Below are 22,832 nucleotides of genomic sequence, written 5' to 3'. Positions count from 1 at the left end.
CTGTGTCATGTGTGATATCTATAATAGGTGTAGGTGTATTGTAAGAATAGTTGGGTAAGTGTAATTAGGGAGGGTGATAAGCAGCAGTTTTAAGTGGGTAAGAATGTGGTGTAGCCATGTCGTGATGACAATCAGCATGTCAAAATACTTCTGCTTGGTATCCAGTGAAGTTTTAAATCAGATATGACATTCCAGTAAGTTGAGCTGACTTCGGGTCCCCTCAGAAGAATTATTGCCCTAGTAATGAGCATCCCCTCATTTTGTTTCTGGATCACAAATTTGACAACCCTCTTGTCTACCTCTCCAAACCAAGCGTCATTAAGGTCTATGAAATTATTTTATGTGCACGTTCCCTTTGCCTAAGTGCTTTTTCTCCCTGCACCATCATCTCGTATTATCTTTATTGACAGCATATTTGTTTCAGCAGCTTGACAGTTGTTTGATGCTTCTGCTTCATTAGGTGCCATGATATTCAAGCTGGCATCATGGCTCCTTCTTAATCCCTGGGACACTTGCCCAGTTTTTGATCCCCTTTTTTTTGACATGGTCACAGCAGGTTTTCCTGCTGCTAAGCTAACTGTACCCCACAACCGCTGCGTGCATACTTTATCCGCTGGCGTGGCTTTGCCCGGTGGCACCACCTTTCATCATTTAGCATTAGCGTTAGCAATTCTGACTTGTCTTAGGGGAGTTTAGGGAAAATACCGACCTTACATTTGGGCCAATACAGCAGGTCACTTGTAAAGTTCAGTCATCCCTCATCTCCTAGCTGAATCATAGTATCTGCAATAACCTATAGCTGCTTCGTAGAAGATGGCCATCCATTTAACCATCCACTGTAGTCAAATATGAAGCGCCAACAAGGTACCGTTTAATAAAGTCTTGCTAATACAGTATGTTGATTTCATCTGCAAAAAGGTAATTATGATAATAACTGATTAAGAGAGGAAAACACTCATACAGGACACAATGGTGAGGCATTCAGAGCTGTTCTCAGTGTATCTGTATGAGTTTAACTTGGGAACAACAAAACGTACACAGCACTGAATAGCAGTGAGTGTTTTTAAGCGTTTAAATAACCTTATCAAAACATGCTTGATTATTTCCTGCAGAGGAACATGTTAATTGCTGGTGGCAGCTGAAGGTGATTAGTGAGTTGCGTAAGAGACTTCTTTCCTCTTTGGACAAATCCAGGACGACTCGAAAGGTGTTGACGCAGAGCTTTTCCCTGAACGTCTTGATTCACCCTGGGTGGGGCACGTGAATAAGACTAGAGGTGTGCGGTGCATTCTGTTCTAAAAGCAACCTTTAAATCCTGCTCTTTAAAGCGCTGATATGCTGGATTTCGTGGTCCCGCCCTGTCGCCGTGAACTTCACTGCTGATGTGACTGTCTGGAATCAACAGTTTGTACAGCACCAGTTCCTTTTTCATAAAGTTCAACATTTTGAACCACAGTAAAACGCACCTGCAGACTTAAGGTGGGAGAACCTGAGTCGCTTCAGCTTGCTTTAAAAGCAGACTCTCCATGATGATTGATTAGGAATATACTTATTGCGATTGTATCTTTTCAGCTTCTGTGGTGTACAGTGCAAGCCAACCCCTTGCTTTTATTTTGGAAGCATTTTATCTGGACTTTGCAGGAATGTAGAAGGAAGTTTGGATGTATTGGCAGAAAGGCCTCCGTTTTTATTGAGCAACTTGCTGTGATGACTCCATCCAAGTTACATGTTGGCTCATTGGCCAGATCATGACAAGTAATTACATAGATACAAAGATGTACCATGATCACATTATTTCAAATACCTTTATAAAGGGATAGATGGCTAGAAAATGGATATGACAATAGCATGGTTTTTCTGTATTTCTACATCAGTGTGTATACCTAGGCCACAGATCTCAGCATTCAATGCACAGATTAATCAGCAGATAGGCAAGCACACAGAGAGGCAGACGCTCAGGAGGTTGGAAAGCAGCAGGCTCATAAAGGATCATTTACACTTTTTATTTAGGTAATTGCTCTATATAAGTTACTTTACCTCCAGCTGATGTCTCACATTAGAATACAGAATAATTTTAAGATTGATTTTTAAATATTGTAGCAGTGTATGAGAGAATGTTTTGGTTGTATACAATAATGTTAAGAGGGGACATGACGAGATTGTTACTATGAAGTGATGGAGTGTACAGAAACTGTTCTGCAGGGTTGTGGATTGGTGTTTGGGATAAGATGCTGCTCACAAAGTAGTATATTATTTCAAACAAAAGCATTGGCCAGATGAACTTCCATTCTCATCTGAATGGTGGTGGCCAGCACCCTCCCAGCATTGCTGGGCTTCACCTTCATTTTGAGGGTGATAAGGAGCAGGGCTTGTAACTGAAAGGTTGCTGGTTCGATTCCCTGCTGGGGCACTGCTGCTGTACTCTTGGGCAAGGTATTTAACCCAGAATTGCCAAAAGTAAATATCCAGCAGTATATACGTTTGACATAAAACCTATAACCTATGTAAGTTGTTCTGGATAAGAGCGTGTGTCAAATGATAATAATGTAATGTAATTTTGATGAAGACGCAGGTCATCAGTCTGCTTGTCAGAATGATGTACAAGTCAGTATATAATCATATTGTTCACAATGAATTTGGCTTGAGGGTACTGTATATACACCAGGCTACTCCATACCATATAAGATCACTGAGCACAGTGATAGGCAGAGGTGAGCCAATCCACAGGGGGCGGGGCTCTTTAAATACGCATGCTGAGCGTTTGCAGATGGCTCCCGGTGGGAAGGGGGCGGACCCGTCAGTGGGACCTCTCCCCGGAACCCTCCGGAAATGAGCTCCCCAGGGCGCCAGCCGCCCTGTGTTCAGGGCACACCTGGTGTCCGATGCACCTCGTTAGCGCGCCATGCTTAATGAAGTTCCCATTACCAGGAGGGTTTCCTATTCGCCCCCATTCGCCACCCCCATTCGCCATCCCCAGCACAAACACACACACACACACACACACACACACACACACACTGGGGATCACAGTCCCACTCCAGCCAACAGGACGTTCGATGAATAGATCAAATGCGCAGAGGATCTGAAGGAGATACAAGGCATGGCCCTCCATCACCTTGCCTAAAACAAAATGGAGTGGAGCAACACAGCATCACTTACTGATATGACATTCTGACTCAATGATGTGAGAGATGTATTTCAGAAAGACAGGGAGCTGAGAAAGAAATGGCTGATTTTAATTAAATGTTATTACAGTTGCTTGTTTCAGAACATTATTACAAGGCTGGGAAGACAGAGAGAGAGAGTAGAACTTCATCATGACTAGGAGTGCGCCAAATGAATTAAGTGTAAATGAATTACATGTAAATGTAACTGAATAATTGTGTCGGCTTGTGATGAGAACAGCATATCTAATGTAATAACATTTTCTAACACAATAAAGGAAAATAATGCAAAATATCCTTTCAGCAAAACAGCATTAACAAAAACAATTAATTCATTTGGCATTTATATTAATTAATTATAAACAAGCGCAATTTAGTAACTGAGGGCAAAATATAAAACCAGTTCACAGAGTAAAGTGACAAGTTTTTCTGTTGCTCACAGTTGCATTTATAATATTCATTGCTACCACCTCATTTGCTGTCTTTGTTGATGTGATATTTTTCTGTGAAAAATAACCTCTAGTTCACCCCGCTGTTATTGCTGCACATTTATATCATATTGAAGACCGAAATGAATTCAACGTCCTCAGGAAAATGTTGAAACACATTTGAATATGAACCAGAGGAAGTTTCATTAAACATGTCAAGAACAGACCAAGAGTGAGGCTCTTCTTAGGCTTAGAAGTGCTCGGCACATCCAATCAGACACCTTCTAAGGGTGTGCAGGTTTGCTGTCTGTATGTGGATTTGCAATCACTTGACAATTGAGGACTTTCCCCATTTTATAACCAGAAAAGCTGACCCTTTTTTGCCTCCAATTGTGTGTCTGCAAAACAATATTGAGTAGTAGAATATTGAATAAGAAATGATATTCAGTCTACATTTTGGTTGAGGTGAAGCAGCAACTGCAAGATGTTGAAGAAGATGGTGTTTATACCATTAGCTCCCCAAAAAGGGAAATGTTGTTTTTGTTTAAAGGCTGTAAAATAAAACCCCCGCCCCCTCTCCCCATTTCATAATTATGCCGTCCATGTCCATAATTAGAGAGAGTGTCGCATGGGACACCTGTAAGCTGCTCCCTCGGCTTCCTGTTTGTATTTTAAAGCTAATAACAAGGCTAGTGTTACAGCCGAGATGGATGTGTGAAGCGAAGGCAGGAGAACTGAGTGTCAAAACAGGTCTGCCACTTCGGTAATTGGTGCGGCAGGACCTCGACGACCTCCGTGACCCTCGCTGCAGCCCGGTGTCCCTCCCCCCTGCCCTCCTGCGCTCCCGCTAGCCATGTTTGTTCGAGCCGCTAACCGGATGGAGCGCAGAACGCGCCGGGGGAGAAAGGGAGCCTCTCCAGTCGGTCTATTTTAATCTAGGTAGCAGCTTAATTGTGTGAAGACGCTGAATTATTGATGGCGCCAGGGAAGATGTTCGCGTGCGATTGTGCAGGAAGACCACTCGGAGAGCAAGGGAGAAAGCTCGCTGCTGCGTTTTTCCATCTCCCCGTTTTCTTCAGCTCTTCAGCATAATCATATCAATTTGTTTTAGTTTGTCAGTATATTTCTTCACCGGCATCTTTGGGGCATGCTATTTCTGTCAGCGATTTCGAAAAGCAATTAACGGTCCTAATTGTGGCGCAGTGCATTCATCGTCAGCGTAACCTAGCGTTAAATGAAAGTTCGCGTGTGTCGTGTAGCCCCATCCCGTTCGTTGGAGGGTGAATGAATAAATAGCTGTGAGGTTGTGATGGCTCATGTGGGAGGCTACATGTTCTGATCAGCTGTTTCACCCCGTTCGGTCTTTGTGCACATCACTTCCTGCCTGTTGTAAGTCAGTTCTTGTTTATCCCTGAAGACTTTCAAAACATACCACCACACACACCGCTACCACGTATTTGTTGTTAAAGAGCCCGGCCACAGAGTCTGTCCGTGTTCAAAATATTCTGAGCTATTTGGAGCATATTAGCATATTAAAGCATGTGGTGTATATATGGTTATTTATAAATAATGGCATGGGGTTTGACTGGAGTCACACAGTGGGTAGCTACGTAGGTATTTTATGCGGTGTTGGAGGCTGTCATGTTTGTAACTCTTACTACAGGCTGCTATTTGAAAAGCTACCCTGTTTGAATTCACTTTACGTCCTCAAAGCCTTAGCATCTATTTGCTGAGCACACAGCTCTTATCAAGTGCTTACAGTTAGTAATTTTCCAACCCACTTCATGTCACCAAATGACCGCTTTTAATATGGTAATATGTTGAATGTAACAGGTTTGTGTGTATACATATATAAACCTGTTTATATGTGTGTGTGTGTGTGTGTGTGTGTGTGTGTCTGTGTGTGTAGGTGAATTGCTTCAATAAATATCCAGCTTCGCATTTCATATGTAAAATATGTACCATGCTCATACGTAGTATATAATATGTGGCAAATGCTAGTCGCCCTGGATGACAGCATCTTCTACTCAGTGAATAAACGAATCAATGTCCACAATGAAACTGCAGCAGAGAGGGATATTAAGAATGTTCGTCCGTAATGACTCGGTGGCTAACATCCAGAGCAGAGATGAGGAGACCGGTATGTCACAGGTAGAAATGTGTGCGGTAGTGCAGTGAGCCCCTTTGGAGTGTGCGCACGACCGCTGTGCTGCTGCTGCTGCTGTTCTCGCAACTCTAAATTATTCAGTGCTTTCGCTTCACCCATGTTTTCAGCCACTGTCACGCTCTTGGAATGTCATCCCCCCCCCCCCCCCCCCCTCAGGAGGTGGGAGGTGGGGGGGAGGTGTCCCCAGTTTTTTATTGTATTAATATAACAAGGAGCTAATGGGCTTTGAAGGCAGTGTGAGTGAACTACTCACAGAGGTCAGTGTTAATGTGACTGGCTTTGGCAGACTAATCGTCTTACTCAGAATACAATGTCACGCAGTATACTACTGGTGCAACTAGCGTTATATCACCTGCATTTCTATACTGAACACATCTCTGGGTATTGCAGCCCATGGGTAATTAAGCAGGTCATTGAAATTAGTTTAGATCCTGTTTTGGGGAACAGATGAAAGTTCAACCTTTTTTAACCTGTGTGGTGTAGAAACTACGGTTGGGTGCTCCAACTCCAAACTACGGTTGGGTGATTCACCAAAAAGCCTTAACAGTAATAGTAGTTTGAAAAATACTAGTGTGAGGCAGCTTGTTTTTCCAGATTTGTTGAGTTTCCTGATTGTGTGCATTTCAGAGAAATGGCCACAAGAGGGCAGTAGAGAAGCCATTACTGACTGAGCACGCAGATCACAGCTGTTTATCCCTTTCCACAGTGTGATGCACTCGATTATGTCGTCAATGAGCAGTTCATGATGCTCATGGCCTTGGAGGGGATGCCGGTGTCAGCATGTTCTTGCTTCAGCACCTTGTCAAAACAGATACTGTGACTCTCCTACTTGTGCTTACTGTGCATCTTCCCACCTTCTTTAACCACCTTCCGATTGACATTTCTGGCTGTCTGGCCAGTCTCAGAGCCCTGTTTCCTATACATAATATATCATTTTTGCTGATATACTCCCTTTCCATATTGCAAATTAAGTTTTGATGACTACTCTTATTCATTTGATGGCAAAATGCAGCCAGCCTTCTCATTGTGTGACACGCCCCACAGCGCTTCCTATAATGAAGGATGTTCCTGAGTCTGGCTTTCAGCCCTCATCACGAGCAGAATGAGCAACAGCCTTGTGTGTTATTTTACCTACGTACATGCCAAGGGCCTTTCTGCTTCTCCTGTAAGTGACAGACACAGCTGGGCCGCTTAACGTCTCTGCGGATGAGGACGGCTGACTGGCTCTGCTATTCTCAGCCAGGCCATTACGCAGGCCTTGCGGCGTGGACAGAGCTCCCTACTGCGCGACTCCAGTCTTATTTCAGCATGGCGCTCAGAGCTGTGGGGCGGGGAATCCAGGCAACAGCTCTGTTGCCCATGGCGAACACTTACACAAAGCCCCCCCCCCCCCTGCTCTCCCCCGCAGATGAAAACCTATTGATCCAGCACCCTTTGAAGGCCCTTTGATGCCTCGTACAACAAGGGCAGCCCTGATGCACGCTGCTGCTTTTCATAATCTGAAATGCCGACGCTTTTGATTTTGATCAGCGCCAAAGGTTGTTTTTTTTTTGTTGTTGCTGTTGTTATTGCCTCATCAATGTTCCAACGCGCCGGGACTGCAGCTGTGACTCTGAGCGGCGTCTGGCCGAGCGGTTTGTCGACCGGAGGTATTAATAAATGCCACGTCGTGAGCTCCCTTTGAGGGAGGTTGCGTCACGTGATGCCAGTTTTGCTCCAGGCGCAAGCCCTCCCCGTGCGTGACGTTGCCTTAATGTGAGCTGGATTTCAGGACGTGATTTCACAGTCCGACTTCAATTTTCTCCAGGTGGGTGATTTCTGGGCGTAATCGGTTTCAGTAAAAAAAACTTGAGTTTTAGAGAAAAACTCTTCTGTTCTCTGCGTGCTTTTCAAAGAGGCTGGCCTACTTTTCCCAAGACAGACACGCAGTACTTTCCCTCAGCTAAAAATGGCAGCGTATTGCAATAATTAAAGACACTGTCTTTTTTTCATTTCCAGACTCAATGCTTCACATAATTCCTCATATCCAGCAGTACAATAAGCATATCATCCATCATAATATCAGGACAATGTATTGTCTTTGATGTTGTGGCATTTGTAGAGGAAGATTTATATACAGGTCACTGACCTGTTCCATCTCTGTGTCTCTTTTCCCTTCTGTCTCTCTTCTCCAAATTCTTCTCTCTCCTCTCCGCTCTTCCAGGGAAGACACAGATGATGGGGGAGATTAAAATTGCTCTGAAGAAGGAAATGAAGACTGAAGGAGAGCAGCTCATTGTGGAGATTCTTCAGTGCAGGAACATCACCTACAAGTTCAAAACTCCCGATCACCTTCCAGGTAAACCAGTAAAAAGCAAAAATACCAGCATCAGATCAAGGGTGAAATTTAGAAGATCTGAAAAGCTTAAAACTGAAATTAAGCTTTGAAATTAATCATGGAAAGAGCTCCTGTTGAAACACCTGCATGTTTTAAAAGCTGTATTTACGGTGTAGTCAAAGGAAAGACCTTGCTACCAATGTCAGGAAATAAGCGTCTGTGTTATGTTTTGTTAACACTCAGGACTGCATTCCATTACAGAGAATGTGGCTACCCTAGCAGCATTTGTTAAATTGAATACATTGAATTACCCAGCGAAAACACAACAATGCATTCTGGAGGTGTATTATCATATAATGTTTTAAGGTGTTCAGCATGGCTTTGCAAGCCACTGAATGTGGTGGTATATGATGCTATAATACTTTAAGGTGTTAAGTGCTGGTTGGTAAACCACTGAATATGGAGGTTCAGAAGATGTAATGTCCAGAGCATAAGCCACTGAAACGGTTTGCTCTCTGGCAGACCTCTATGTGAAGTTGTACGTGGTCAACGTGGCCACGCAGAAGCGGGTGATCAAAAAGAAGACTCGGGTGTGTCGGCACGACCGGGAGCCGTCCTTCAACGAGACATTCCGCTTCAGCATGAATCCCGCAGGACACTCCATCCAGGTAAGAACCCGCGAGAAGCATCAGCAGTGACATTTATTCTTATTCTGATGCACAACAGTGACTGGCATATGCATCTGGGCTCTGACATGTGCAGTTTACTGGGGACGAATAGCATGGAGGCTCTATCCTGATCAGATATTCACCTCCAGCGTTCCCCACATCCTCCATCTCACAGGCACCAGGTGATAACAGGAGGTTCCAGTGCTGACTCTGGATATTCTGATGTAGACAACGCCCCTTCAGGGATGTTCACTATGAGCTAGCAAATCAGAGGACTTGTATCATCAGTGATGGCAGAGACAATATTTTCAATGTGACGCACCCAGAGCTGTCTATCTGTTCCATCTCTAAAGAATCTGTGACGGCAATGTGCGTCATTAAAAAAAAAGTACTACAACTGAGGCAAGGAATGCTTTTAATAGCCCCCCTGCGATTGCCGTTAAACCCAAAAGCACAATGTGACTGTGAAGTAGTTTGCTTTGGAACGTTCTCTGCATGAATAGCGAAGCTAATTAGATGGCCTGTCGCTCTCAGGGCAAAGGCGAAAGTTATCGAGACTTAAGTCTGCAGCTGTTTTGTATTCACGCAGGTATACGCTGATTAATCTAGAGACGCACAAACATGTTCCCTCCACAACCCTGCGGTGTCTGCTAGCAGGAAGAGGAGAGGGCTGCGATGGTACTATTAATCCTCTTGTGTTCTGAGAGTGTTGCTGTGACATCGGAACAGCATTGCTTCAGGTTGACACAGCGTCGCAGCAGTATGTTGTTCAGACGCCGGTTTGAATATGTTTGAGGAGGTTGACACGTGTCTTGTCCTTGTCACTCTCGCCCAGCTGTTCCTGGTGTCCAACGGGGGGAAGTTCGTGAAGAAGACGCTGATCGGCGAGGCCTACATCTGGCTCGACAAGGTGGACCTGCGGAAACGGTCGGTCAGCTGGCACAAGCTGCTGGCCAGCTCCACACAGACCCACTCATAAGACGGACAGGTCTGGGGACTTTCGGCTGGGGCGGCGGAGGAGAGGGGGGGGAGTTCAAGGGTTCGAAGTGTCCGGCGTCGCCTTGTGGGGGAGGGGCGGAGTCCATCAGAGAAGGCTGGGCGGGGGCTTGAGGAACTCGGCCACCGTCGCGTCTCTCCTAGTCGGATCCGTGCAAGCGAGAAAAAAAACATCCGGAAAAGCAGAGAAAGTCGGACTCGCTGCGAAACAGATAAGCGCTCACAGGAAGCACGGACAGCAAGAGAGCCGGGCGGTCACCCCCCAACAGAGGGTACACATGCAGAACAAACCAGGACGGGATGTAAGGTGTCATATCTCCGCGGCTAGAAACTGTCCGAGTGTTACAATGACCAACACCCCCTCCCAGCACCTACAGGCTTCACCAACACATTCTCACTGAAGAGCAGAACAGAATAATGCAGGAAGATGTCATTCTGATCCATTTCTTTCGACATTGTTTGCAGCAGTAATTTCCTGCTGTTTGCACTGCAGTATCTGAAAAAAAAATGGCAACAGAGTTCATTCTAAACCCCCTGCTTCTTTGTTCATTTGAATTGCAGGGTAAAGGTTTGAGTCACTCCACAGAGACACAGCTCATTATCATTTATTATACATGATTTCTCTTTTCCAGAATGCTGAAATATGATAGGTGAAGAGCTATGGTTCAGGAATACATATATTTTGTATTATAATTTTCAGTCAGTATAAAATGTTGTATACTATCAGATATGCATATTGTTACTTTATCTGCGAATATCGGAGAAAATGCAGTACTTAAGCAGGTATTTATTTAAAGAATTTACACTATTTTCAACTAAACCCCTCTTGTCCACATTGCATATGTATATTTAAATGTACATATATCAGAAATATCACAAAACCATAAATGTAAAAAGTATAAATGATCTCATGGGTATAACTGAATGAGGAACACTTCAAATAAAGTTCAGTGTGCATGGATGTTGTGAAAGTATCAAGTCCAGCTTCATGCACAAACTGAAATCTATACCATAACAGATAAAAGTTAAGTACCCAAAATTTACTTTGTACATAGTGGAGATTTTTGTTGCTTGAAAAATATATAAGTTCCTGTCACAGACAATCCAATCTACACTTATGCTGTAAGGTGTTTTGAATGTGAAACATTGAGCACAAAATATAGATTTATTTTCAATTTGTGGCTATAGAGAACACAAAATATTCTTGAGTTGTTGATTGTGGCTTTGGACCTTGACTGAGAGAATCAACACGTTCTTTAGATACATGTTGTTGTGCTTGTATCCCTCAGATGATTGGTTTGCACTTTGTGATGCCATAGAATGTAGAAATGGGTGTACGTCCTGTTCAGAAAGGTTTTCAGATGCGCTCCCTGATTTTAAATTCATTTCAAAAGGTGCTAGTGTCGCGTGCTTTGTCTATCAGACATTAATTCAGTCCACGGTGGTACGTATTTGAGCAAAAGCTTCCTCTGGTGAATATACTGGATATATACGGTGTAAAACGAACTGATTTTCTTTCTCCAAAAAAAGGGGGGAGGGGGGAATGAGGCAAGCATGTCGAGATTGTTTGTCTTTGTTTGAGCAAGTGGCTTTGTTACCTGTTTGTTATTGTCTTTCACATACTCTATCAGATAGTCAGAGACCTTACTGGCTTCCTAGGGAGAAACCTTGATTTCCGTTGTCACGGAAACCCAAGGCAGTGACCCTGCCTACCTGCCATTGGCAGACAGGGAGAGGGTAATTAACTGTCAATAACTGACACCCTCGGTTTCGCCATTCCATAGCCCGACACTCTGGGTTCATGTATAAATAAAAAAGGATACCCTTTATTTTGTGTCAAACGCGCCATATTACTTGTTCGTCCCACAGCACCCACCAAATGAGGCAACATTCTGGGTTAATGTTACGTGTGTTAAATGTCGTCACTGGTAGACTGCCTCTTTTGTGTCTTCATAAAGCTTGAAAAAAAATAATAAATACAATAAACACAGGCATTTTTTTGTAATGTCGTGATGCTGAAAACCCGCTCTGGATGTGTTAAGTTCTGGTTGTCGTCGTCACTCTCGGCACTAAGTGTGTTTTTTAACTGCCGCTGGTATCACGCATGTCTGCCCACCCACAGTATCGCTCTACAGGCAAACAGAGCAGACTGTAGCCGGTCCGTTTCTTAGGGTCGTTCACACTAGAGGCTCAGCTGGAATTGAACATAATTTCAGCCGTGGGCCGCGACACCCACCATGGGGCTGCTGTATGGCTTTGGCTCTAAAATGGATTTTATTATTATTAATTGTTTTGTCATTCGAGCAAATATACCCATTCACAAAAACACTAAACAATGCAATTCTGATACAGGAGCCTAATGACGTGACTTAGGGCCCATCTTCCTTTCTGGTAAATGACCGTCATTTGGGTGTGTACAACCTGCCTTGTGTGAACTGTAAACTGACAGTGTATATACATATATATATATATATATATATATATATATATATATATATATATATATACATATGTATGTATATATGCAGGTGTCAGTTTTGTTCATACACTCAAAACACACTTTTGCCATGTGCCAACTTAATTTTCTAACCAAATCCATAAGTTCTGTTAAAATAATTCTATGCAACATTGACTTTGTGCTTTGAATGCATTTTCTTAACATATTAAATACTAACATTTTTTGTCCAAAAATGACGTATCTTATAAAGAGAATTTTGCTTTTTGTTTGTATATTATTAAAAAAAGATATATTGTTATTTTTTTTGTTTTGTTTTGTTTTGTGTTTTTTTACTTCCTACCAGTTTAGGGTCCAATACTGTATGTGGAGTTTGTGCACTTTAAATTTATGTTACATCAGATTTTGATTTTTTTTTGTTTTTGTTTTTGTTATGTTATATGCAGTGGAAGTTATTGCACAAATTTTTTGTTGTCAACATTTGAAAGAAGAGGAAAAATCTGTACAAAGGGCATTTTGTGGTCAGCAGCACAACATACGTGTTTACAGCGTTTTGAGAAAATTTTGTGTGTGTGCGCTTAACCTGTGTTTTTATGTTACAGATAGCAAGTGAATTCATTGCTTCACATGTCGTTAAATCTAAGGAGACAGATTCCTATCTCCTCCTGTATTTTCAAGGCTTATTTCTGGATATTTTTCAGCTGGTCACAAACTTTTTTTAGTACTCCCAATTTGTAATAGTTGTATTTTTCCAGTATACGCAAAATAACCAAAAAAAAGTTGTGAATGATTTACATAACAATCAGTGTTCTGTTCAAGATGCATATCATTATGAAATGGAATCATATTCCTTTTTTATACAAGTTCCCATGTCCGGACGCTGTCTCCTTAAATTTTTGCCTCTACTTGCACAATCTTCTGTTTTCTTCATTTGCTCTGTCGTTCGCTGGTGTCCTGGAAACCAAGGAGTCTTACAATTATCTTGAAGTGAACTGTGTGAATGTGGTTTCTTTATTTGTATCCTTGTAAATACATAGCATTTTTTTTCTACAAGAAGAGATTTACATATTTATTTGGCCTGGCATTGAGCATGTGAATGTGGGGAAAAAAATAAATTCTATTTGACTCTATTTGTATAGATGTTCAGTGGCGTGACCAGGTGATCATATGATTGGCTCAATAGAGTGTATGCTGTCAACCCAGTGAAATTTGTACAGCAGACCCTAAACGTCTCACGAGATTGAAAAAAAATACATATACCTAAACTTGCATAGTTGCCGGAGAATTTAAATGTTTTCACAATGGATGTTGCATGTTTTGTTGGTGGTTTGTTAAGATATTTTTTGTTTCCAGATTATATTTAAAAAAGAGAGAGAGAAAAAAATTGTATAAATTTATTTAAAGCAGTATGCTGACTGTACAAAGATATGCTTGTAAAATCTGTCTGGGTTTTCACTCTATGTAAAAATGAAAAAGAAAAAAATCTAATGTCATGGTTTTGTGGTTGTACACAGGATGTATTGAGATATTATGCAAATTGTGCTGTATAAAAACGGCTGTTTCCCTGAGTCTAAGTAATAAATAATTTAAAAAAAAGATTCTCACACATAATGTATGTGGTGCAACGTTGTGTTTGATTCACCAATGTATGTGTTGTTATGTAAGTGTATTGTTTCAAAGTAGTTGTGTCATTCATATAGTCCCACCAGTAAAACTGTGGTTAGAGGACTGAATATAACCTAAACTGCATCCAGTTTAAAGAGAATACATGCCATATTATACATACTGTTCTTTTTAGACAGTTATATATATAGCATTTTAAACATGCTGTAAGTATTTATACAGTAGGCTTTTTCCAGGGTGAATTTGGGCAACTCCAAATTCTCCATTCTCCATTGTTCAGCAGTAGTGCAAAATACAAAATGGCATATCGTTTGCGCCCAGTACGCAATCACTACAAACCCGTGTGTGAAATTCATGTAGTGAAATATTGTTGTGGTGGCCTTGTAAATGGCACTACATTAGAGAGCATCTGCCAAATGAAGAAATGGGAGGATAACCCAAAGCAATAAAAATAATGAAGAGTACACAGCCTTGCTGAAAGAAAAAATAACACTACCACAAAAGAGTTTTAAAAAAATATTACCTGGAAAGAATCCATTATCAGATATGCCACTAAATTCACCTAAATATATCTATTTTTCTCAAGTCAGTGGTACTGCTGTTGTTCCCTTGCATCCCTAGGTACCTCACCTAAATGTCCACATGTAACTGGATAATGTAAGCTATGTAGATTAAGATAATGTGCCAAACAATTAATTAATAAAATGGTTGTATTTTACTCTAGTTTTATAATTATACAAACTAACATTTGCATGCAACTAAATGAGTTCAGTCTGCTTTCCACTATGTACCTGCGTACACTATAATAATCTATCATAATGGGGAAATTACTGTATGGGGGGATCCTGAGTGTTTATTTCTAAGATGTTCACTGAGTTGTACGTACTCTCACTTTATGAAGACTATTTGACCTCATCACACATGAAGTATATTGAAAGGCCACAAGATGGAGATATTGTTCTCTGTAAGAATTTAAATATTAACGCTGTGAATCAACATGGCTTTGCTCCATGTTCACGCAGCAAAATATGTCCTCTAAGGCCTTGCACTGGGCTGTTATTTTATGCTCAATTAAGAAGTGAATCCCAGCATTGTCACTCTTTGTTTCTAAAGATCAGAGACAGTTGGCACCAACAAGACTCTTTGAACCCTTTGAAGCAATGATGACAGCATGAGGATTCATAAAGTCCAAAATGGGTGGAGTGATCTTGTGGTTTGAATGACTGACTGATCCGAACCGATTGTAAGGTTTGGCTGAGGGTGCAATGTGGTTTTGAAAAGTCTGTGATTGACAGCCATGTCATTGCCCCTCCCATTACTGGCCTCACAATCTTTTATCACTACTTTCATTTGATACTCAGAATGACTCCTAGGCTCCCAAGGTACCATGGAATAGCTCATTCTACTTCACACCTACCCCATGAGGTAGCAGTGGTAAACACGAAAGTATCTCTTTACATTTCCTTCCATATATATGGAAAGAGCTTCAAAATGTAGTGCTGCATGTCTTCAACTCTTGGCACATACAAGCCACAGAAACATTAAGTGAAATTGACCAATACATTGCTCACAGTCACATGTCCCATATCCGCTCCCTGCATCACTGCCATACAAATAGTAATGCCTAAACAGAGACTGGGGTTAGCAAGAGGAGACGTCAGAGACATTAATTAAATTGCAGATCTACTCAAGGGTGAATGTCACCCTCGGGCAAAATGCACTAATACTTCTGCTGTGAGCCTCACTAACTAAAAATAAGCCCCACAAAAGATGAAAGTCTTCTGAAATGATGGAAAACATGAATTCTCTGTGACCCATGCAAAAAAAAAAAAAAAAAAAAATATATATATATATATATATATATATACATATACACACTATGTGTGCGTGTGTGTGTGTGTGTATACGTCGAATGAATGAGAGGGGAATCACAGAAGAGGGGAATGTGCAGGTTTGATTAATTTAGGCTGGGTAATTTGTGCACAGTGTGACTGGATCTTCCTTCACATTCACGAAGGACATATGATCTTGACAAAATGTGCATTGGCTGTTTATTTAAGAACAAAAAGAGGAATGTGTCTCTATCACAAGTTACTTTGAGTGTGAATGATTTCTTTCCACGGTACAATTATTTTCATTACTCATAACACAGTTGATTTTGTAAAATGTTTCAATACAGTATGTAAAACCTTCATACAATTTTATATTAACCTCTTGTAATTGTTATTAGTTCTCTTAATGTTAATCATTTTCTTTGAATGGTATCAGTTTGACTAATTTGTCCAACAGCTGACAGGGTTCCATCAATTAAGATACATTTAAGGAGAGTTTACATTAAATCAAACACCTCATGCAACATAATTTTCCTCATACAGCAGATACCTGTAGCAAAGCTGAGCAGTTGAGATTGTATGGTCAGTATTAAATTAATACCTCAGTCCGATATCAGGAATTAAGTAGCTGGTTGAAACAGAAACCGGCAAACGCAGTGGTTCCCTGGAATGAGTGCCAAGACATACTAAACAATAGGAAGTCAGGGAAAAATGGAGACTGAATTCTCATTGGATGTTGGCAAATGGAGGTTCCTGCTGATCGCAAGCTGAATCATTGGGCTGAGGAATCAGTCAACTTAACTGGCAATTGAATGCAGCTGTGCTAGACCCTGCCCCTTCTGAGATAAGCTATGGATGTGAAAGGACAAGGCCTTGGCTGTGTTTGTGGCCTTTATCTGGACATACAGCCTCTCTGTGAAGTTAGGTCTCATCCTCTAAAGGACAGGAATAACAATGAATCACTGACTCACCTGTTGACTATAATATAACATCAGCTATATTCAGCTTTATGGAGAAAGCTGCAATGAATTTGCAAGAGGGACAGAAGCACTAAAACATAATTAATCTGGTATGTTTTGGATCTATTATTTGTGATTTGTGATTGGTGATTGGGACTACATTTTAAGAAGACCCTGAAATATCTGAACGAATGGACAAAGTGTCTCTTGTATGTGTGTGTCTGGATTGAAAGGTCTAAGGCAGCCAATGAACATATCTTAACGAGTGCACTTCATGGCTGAATTGGATCCAGGACACACTGCTTGATTTCACAGTGTGCAGTATGATTTTTCTCATCTGTTGGTTTGTGCATTTTGTCATACTCTCGATTTGTGGGGGTTTTGCCCAATCAGGCATTGAGTTTCAAACATGTATTTAATGTTCAGCATGTTTTCCACTTCAGTGTGATTCCATCCCATCAGCAGAGCATTTTACCTCACTTTAGACTAGTTTGGACCTGCATTGTGCACACAACATAGTCAATCTAGGCCTTTATTTGCTTCACCAAGGTATGGATATAGAACATTTGGTAAAATTATATACAAAAACACAAAGTGTGATGTATTTAACGTCATTTAATTGGACAATGTTGCCTTCTCACAGAGGAGGTTGATATAGGTCTTTTCCCCCTTTTTCCCTCAATATAAAAGCAGCCTGCATAAAGTAATGGATCTGCGCTACATCTGATAGACAGTAGAGGGAGCCACATTCCAACTTATCACTGAATATTGACCACAACATTGTAGCGTTTTGGGAGGCTCAGCCCAAGTGTCTTGTTTAATATGAGTGAAAATTGAGGGGAAATGCAGAATGAAGCCATAAATAACCGGATGTGCCTGGCTCTGGTCAAACGCCTGCACTGTAAAAGTCTTACCTTCAACAGAGCCAAAGAATACAATATAACCAAAGACTTTTATCAGTTCTAACGATGATTTACTCTCTCCAATTTGAGTGACTGGAACGCCCTGGCTCGAGCAGGCAAGACTGAAGAGTGCATTTCCTTTCCTAGTCTCCATGTTTGCTACCTGTTCTATATTTGATTTTTGGAATAATATCTTCTACTTGGCCTCAGTTGTCACCTGTGTATCTCTTGAGCAGAACAGACATGGCATATGATCTATTCCTGTCCCTACACTATTGGTTGGCTCCTTAGAGGTTCCTGGATTGTTTCCACAAAGTTTCATGTAATTCCATCAATGATCCCTAGGGGTAAGGGCGTCTCAAAGAGAGGACCAGTTCCACGCTCAGAACAAGTGAATGTTTTCAAAATAGCATGGCGATTAAATGGCATATCCGAGGCTTCGTTTCCATTAAAGCTTTTGAGAGTAGATTTACGAGGACAGTATATTTAGCTTGATTGAAACGGGTGTAATTTTGTATGTAATTTTTCCATAAATTCTGCTGATATAAATTTGACCGGACGAATTTGTGCCCGTTTGCGTACCTTTGTGGTCTGAGTGTGTGGGCCTAATAGAAACATCATCCATGTATTGCACCCCACAGCTGCAAGATTCTGAAATGAAGCATTTTCCTTTCATCTGCTCTCATGCCTGCCCTTAAAGCAGTTAACATCCGATGAAGTCTGAATGGAAATCATAGTCCACTGCTGGCCCGCGGCAACACTTCAAATGACGTCTTCTAATCATGTCTCTAATGAGGCTATCCTTGTTCCTGCCCCGGAGATGGTGATTCTGCTTAACTGCGCTGTTTTGTGGCGCACTTAAGAACCGACCCACTTGATGCCTTATTTCATTAACGTGGAACCAAACCGACGCGTGTTTCACACGGCTCGTCCGGCGCGTTCTCCGTACCTGTTTATTTCTAGCCCTTTAGTGCGATGCACAGTCCATAATGATGCCTTTATTCCGCCAGCCCCGCGACGCGAACGGAGCGTGGCTGTGGCATGACTGTGGGATTCTGCCTCGCTAGCCATGAATAAAGATGATTGAACAGGACCTTTAACGGGCTCCTATTTATAGCGGCCGCATAGAAATCAAGCAGAATGAGTTCTGCTTTTGACATTTCTGGAAGTATCTCGTCGTATCTCACTTTCTAGCTCGTGGGTCGCGGGCGCCAGGCGCCACGTGCTCTGGGGCGGCATCACCGTAAAATGTGCTTGTCAGCGCAGCTTCCTCCTTTTCATGTGACATCCCAGAGCGACTCTCCCCCCCCCCCCCCCCCCCCCCCCCCCCCCCCTCTCTGTAACTCCTGCTGTGACTAACAAGGGGAAGATGCTGATGCACAACACATGTAATGTTTGCTTGGAATTGCAGGACACTGTGGGTAGAGTCCAGTGACAACAAACCATGTTTATATGAGAGGTTATTCACACAGTCAACGCTGTGTTTTGTAAAGAAAACGTCCATAACGTTACACCGGGGCAGTGTGTGGTAAACTGAGCGGAAATGTAAGGATTTGATTTCTGGGAAGGGGACACTGTTGTCCTACAGCTGGAATTCGTCACTTAATTAGCTTTAGCATAATCCAGCTGTGTAAATTGTTTAGAGAATGTAAACTAAGCAAACGAGTTGAAAGGAGTGACCGATGCTACAATCAGTGGTATAGCGGGAAGGTAAGCTCCACATAAACGGTTCAAAGCGTTCTCTAGATCCCTCTCACCTCCTCTAGATGACCTCCCTGTTAGCATGCAGCTATCCAGGCTGGGGTCCTGAACCAGATGCTACTTGATGATATCTAATGAATGTGACCTGGGTAGGAGTTATAGCTCCAATGTAGCTATGAATGGATTCACTCCTAGACAAACAAGAGCACTCAGTCACACTTTCTCATCTGGAAAATTCTTTGTGCTCAGGACAAACTCTTTACTTATGGCATCCAAAAGAAAGCAATTTTCACTGTTGGGCGAGGAGGAATCACTCGTCTATTTCTGTGGTCAGCATTTGCTGAAGCTGAGAATTAATAGCACCCACACAGTCCAGGACAAAATGTGAGCATGGTGAATGGGCTCAAGGGAGACTCGGTGTTAAGGCAAGGTAGCCAAGCGTGTCATTCGACTGCACAGTGAAAACTTGATGTCAGCTGAGTTTTTGACATTTCACCAGATCTTGTAGCTTGCCATTTCCTGACAAAGAGAACTCCAAAACCTCTCAATCTGGGAGATAAGAAACCTTTTTTTCTATTACTTAATTTTTAATAGTTTGGCCTGTTGTGGCTTCTGTGTAATTTGTTTGAGCATCATATCTAACATGGTAGACATATGCCTGGTCACAATTGTATCTTTTAATTTTTTTTTCCCAGGCTATCATGAAACTTTTATAACCAGTTATTACTCCTTCTACAGGCAAATGATTATGGATCTGAGCCTGCCTCCATCAAACAAACCATTTCTCAATGTTTTCTAATTGAGCTAGAAGAAGCTAAGATATCCAATCGCGAATCTTGTACTGTGTAATATAGTGGTACTGACCCAATATTGAGTTCTTCATCATTAGAGGAGGAGCAGCTTGCATCTTTGTCTCATTCTCTTGGAAACGTGTTTGCAATGTCAATCTTCTGCCTTGTCAGATGCTCGATTAAAATGTGCCTTAGCTATTGCTGTGACTGCAGCAGCAATATCATTATAACCACACAAAGCGATACATCTTTGATGCCTACCGAGTAAGCTAAATTAAGTGAAAACAGTCAGCTATGCTGGGCAGATGACACTTCAAAGAGGGAGAAGAATGGGAGTGTGCTTTTAAGAACTCTCCGCTGTCGCAGAACATGGCATTCAGGCGAAGCGTTTATTCAGGCCCGTCTTTCAGATTTCTGTCACATGGCGCTTTAATCTTCTGCCTTTTTTGAAATGTGTTCAGAGCTGGACTCCGTGCAGGGTGAGTGCTATTCGCAGCCCAGGGTTCAGGGGATGTCAGTGGAGCAGTCCAGGTCACATGACCGTCAGGGATCGAGGGGGTCCGTAACATCCGACTCTGGCGTGCTACTTCGTTACCGGCATCATATATGCAGCTCCCACGTCTGGAGGTTAATTGCTAATGAGCAGGTAAATTCCCATGTGCCAACACAATGACAGGGGATAGGTTTCCTCCTTTGGGTGTCAGGTCTTGCCTTGCCAGTGACAGGGCTATGTGTGTGGAGATAATGTATTGTTTATGGCAGGCTGTCACAGGTCACTCAAGATCTCCTTACCATGCACATTTCACTCCCCTGGTTGACTGCTCTGTCCATTCCTGTCCCCCAACCCAAAATGTACTGTAGCACACAGTCACACTTTCTCTCTCCCTCTCTCCCTCTCTCACTCTCTCACTCTCTCACTCAGACACACACACACACACACTCACACTCACACTCACACTCACACTTCCTCCTCCATTAGAGCCCTCACTTCAGCATCTCTGCCCCTGACCCGACCAAACAGAGCAACTCTGAGAGATGCGTGCCGGCAGCTACAAGTGAGCGTGAACGTGGCAGATCCAGAGAAGGCCACACTCCACCGTCTGCTAGAGAGCTGGTTTAAAAAAACGTCGCGCCTTCCCTTGACCTTTTAAGCAGGCACGTCTGGGACGTGAATCACCTTAATGTCCGACCCATTAAGAGCGCGTCAGTATTTCCAGCGCAAGGCGCTCATCTCGATGCCATTATTGATAACTTTCCCTCGTTACCTTCGCGAGATGGATTGGCTTGTGGCTGCACTAAACATCCTGTTACCAGCTCTGTGTCTGTCACGGAGCGTGACTGATGCCATGATTCAAAGATAGGTGTAACGTGTCGTGTTAAATAGTTATGTTAAATAGGGTTTTATTGCTCTGCTGTTTCAAGCTTGCGCTTCTTTTTTTGTTGGAAAACTGTGTTTTAATATCAAGACTATGGGTCAATTCCATTTCAATTAATCAGTTCAAGAATTAAATTGAAAAAATAATGGGTTATTTTTCAATTCATGAATTGAACCTCCGTTCATTTCCAGAATTGACTGAATAAATATTGAACTGACCCCAACTCTGTTCTGAGTGTCACTCCCAGCATATGAACGAGCTTGTTGGATTGAGTGCATCTTGGGTTTAGTAGATTAGGTCTTCCTAAACACGTTAAACATCTATCTTCCATGTTAACAGCATGGTCAAGGACAAAAGCAATAGCCAATTCCTTACAAATGAATGAATGATGGGATCTTTCTTTAATGCTCCACTTTGCATTATGAACATTGTCTTGCATCTGCATAGTGGCCATAGCCTGCTAGAATGACTTACTGACACTGAAAAATCATAACTATAAGTCACTGCTACTGTGGCCTGTACATCAGAGGCATGGATAACCATTAACATGTTTCAGAATGTACTGTAATGCATTAACTGTGCATCATATTAAGTGTGTGTGTGTGCGCGCGGCTGAGGAGCAGTGATCGCACAGTTACTGCCCTTATTGTGACCACAGTACTCATTCACGCATGATAAAATAAGCTGGTAATGAGAAATGGTTATTAATGGCACCTAGCCAACAGGCTGTGGTGGAAAACCTGGCTTTGAAACCCAGGATAGTGAAAAGAAAGGTAGAGATAGGGAGGGTGCAGGTGCTTTGGATTTATGATGTTTAAAATTTTTAAAGGCTTTAGCCAGGTGTATGTTATTGCATACAGATTGTCTTAAAAACCCCTAGAGGCAAGAGATTTTAAAAAGGATCTATAAAATGCTTCTAACTGAAACGTAGCTGGAAGAATTGCCAAAAATGTTGCAAACATTGCCGCATTCATGTATCGTATTGCTGAGATGTTCTGCGTCCAGCAGGGGGCGACTGCTTCTCCTCCTCCTGCAGAGAAAGTTAAGGACACAGACAGCGGTTGATTTTCAATCTTATTCGTCAGCTCCTGCGCTCACCTGCAGGGAAATGCAGCCGAATCCCCCGGTAGCATGGCATTAGTGCTGACACCATAAATCACAGGATGGGCCCAACTCGCAAAGGAAGAATATTTACTCCTCCCTTTCACAGTCTAAAGCTGCAGCTCGAACCATGAGCCATCTGTTCAGCAGGAAAACATGAAGAGATTTTGCAGAAAAGGGATGCTTTCTTGAGGAGGGCAAACGGTGGCCTGTGTGTCTTCCACACGTACTCGGTTTGGCCAGAGGGGGGCGATCCGTTATGTAACCGAGTGAATCAGTCTCGTCTGCTTTTCGAAAATGCAACATTTCAAATGAGAACGAGCAGCGGTTTGATACACAAAGCCATTTAGAA

The 22,832-nt window shown here is 42.3% G+C and overlaps 1 protein-coding gene across 1 annotated transcript in view; it reads left to right on the top strand.

Moving 5' to 3' along the window:
• Nucleotides 1–12,311, top strand: part of pcloa (piccolo presynaptic cytomatrix protein a) — an 87,535-nt gene extending 75,224 nt beyond the window's left edge. Inside the window, exons 25-27 of the mRNA XM_036518419.1 lie at nucleotides 7,963–8,097; nucleotides 8,599–8,744; nucleotides 9,580–12,311. Of these exons, the coding sequence (XP_036374312.1) occupies nucleotides 7,963–8,097; nucleotides 8,599–8,744; nucleotides 9,580–9,723 (425 nt within the window). The 3' untranslated portion in view covers nucleotides 9,724–12,311. The remainder of the gene's footprint in view (nucleotides 1–7,962; nucleotides 8,098–8,598; nucleotides 8,745–9,579) is intronic.
• The last annotated feature ends 10,521 nt before the right edge of the window (nucleotides 12,312–22,832 follow it).

This window comes from Megalops cyprinoides, chromosome 23, assembly GCF_013368585.1.
Source record: "Megalops cyprinoides isolate fMegCyp1 chromosome 23, fMegCyp1.pri, whole genome shotgun sequence".
Lineage (NCBI taxonomy): Eukaryota > Metazoa > Chordata > Actinopteri > Elopiformes > Megalopidae > Megalops > Megalops cyprinoides.
The sequence above is the reverse complement of the archived record's forward strand: the minus strand, read 5'-3'. Positions and strand labels throughout refer to the sequence as shown.